Source organism: Merops nubicus, unplaced genomic scaffold (genome assembly GCF_000691845.1).
Source record: "Merops nubicus isolate BGI_N331 unplaced genomic scaffold, ASM69184v1 scaffold35174, whole genome shotgun sequence".
NCBI lineage: Eukaryota > Metazoa > Chordata > Aves > Coraciiformes > Meropidae > Merops > Merops nubicus.
In genome coordinates this window covers 1-310 of record NW_008606851.1, presented here as the reverse complement: position 1 = coordinate 310, position 310 = coordinate 1, and the positions used below count along the sequence as shown (strand labels likewise).

The 310-nt window shown below is 62.9% G+C and overlaps 1 protein-coding gene across 1 annotated transcript; it reads left to right on the top strand.

The window, feature by feature from the left end:
- Window positions 1-3: 3 nt before the first annotated feature.
- LOC103772446 (forkhead box protein F1-B) lies at window positions 4-303 on the top strand (the record flags this gene model as incomplete). The annotated part of the gene is made up of 1 exon (XM_008939779.1): window positions 4-303. A coding segment is annotated over one exon (300 nt), but the record flags the coding sequence as incomplete, so codon positions are not given.
- Window positions 304-310: the final 7 nt, after the last annotated feature.

Sequence of the window (310 nt, the reverse complement as noted above, 5' to 3'; positions counted from 1 at the left end):
CGGCCGGAGAAACCGCCTTATTCCTACATCGCCCTCATCGTCATGGCCATCCAGAGCTCACCCTCCAAGCGCCTGACCCTCAGCGAGATCTACCAGTTCTTGCAGAGCCGCTTCCCCTTCTTCCGAGGCTCCTACCAGGGCTGGAAAAACTCGGTGCGCCACAACCTCTCGCTCAACGAGTGCTTCATCAAGCTGCCCAAAGGGCTGGGGCGCCCCGGGAAGGGCCACTACTGGACCATCGACCCGGCCAGCGAGTTCATGTTCGAGGAGGGCTCGTTTCGCCGCCGACCCCGCGGGTTCCGGAGGGAAT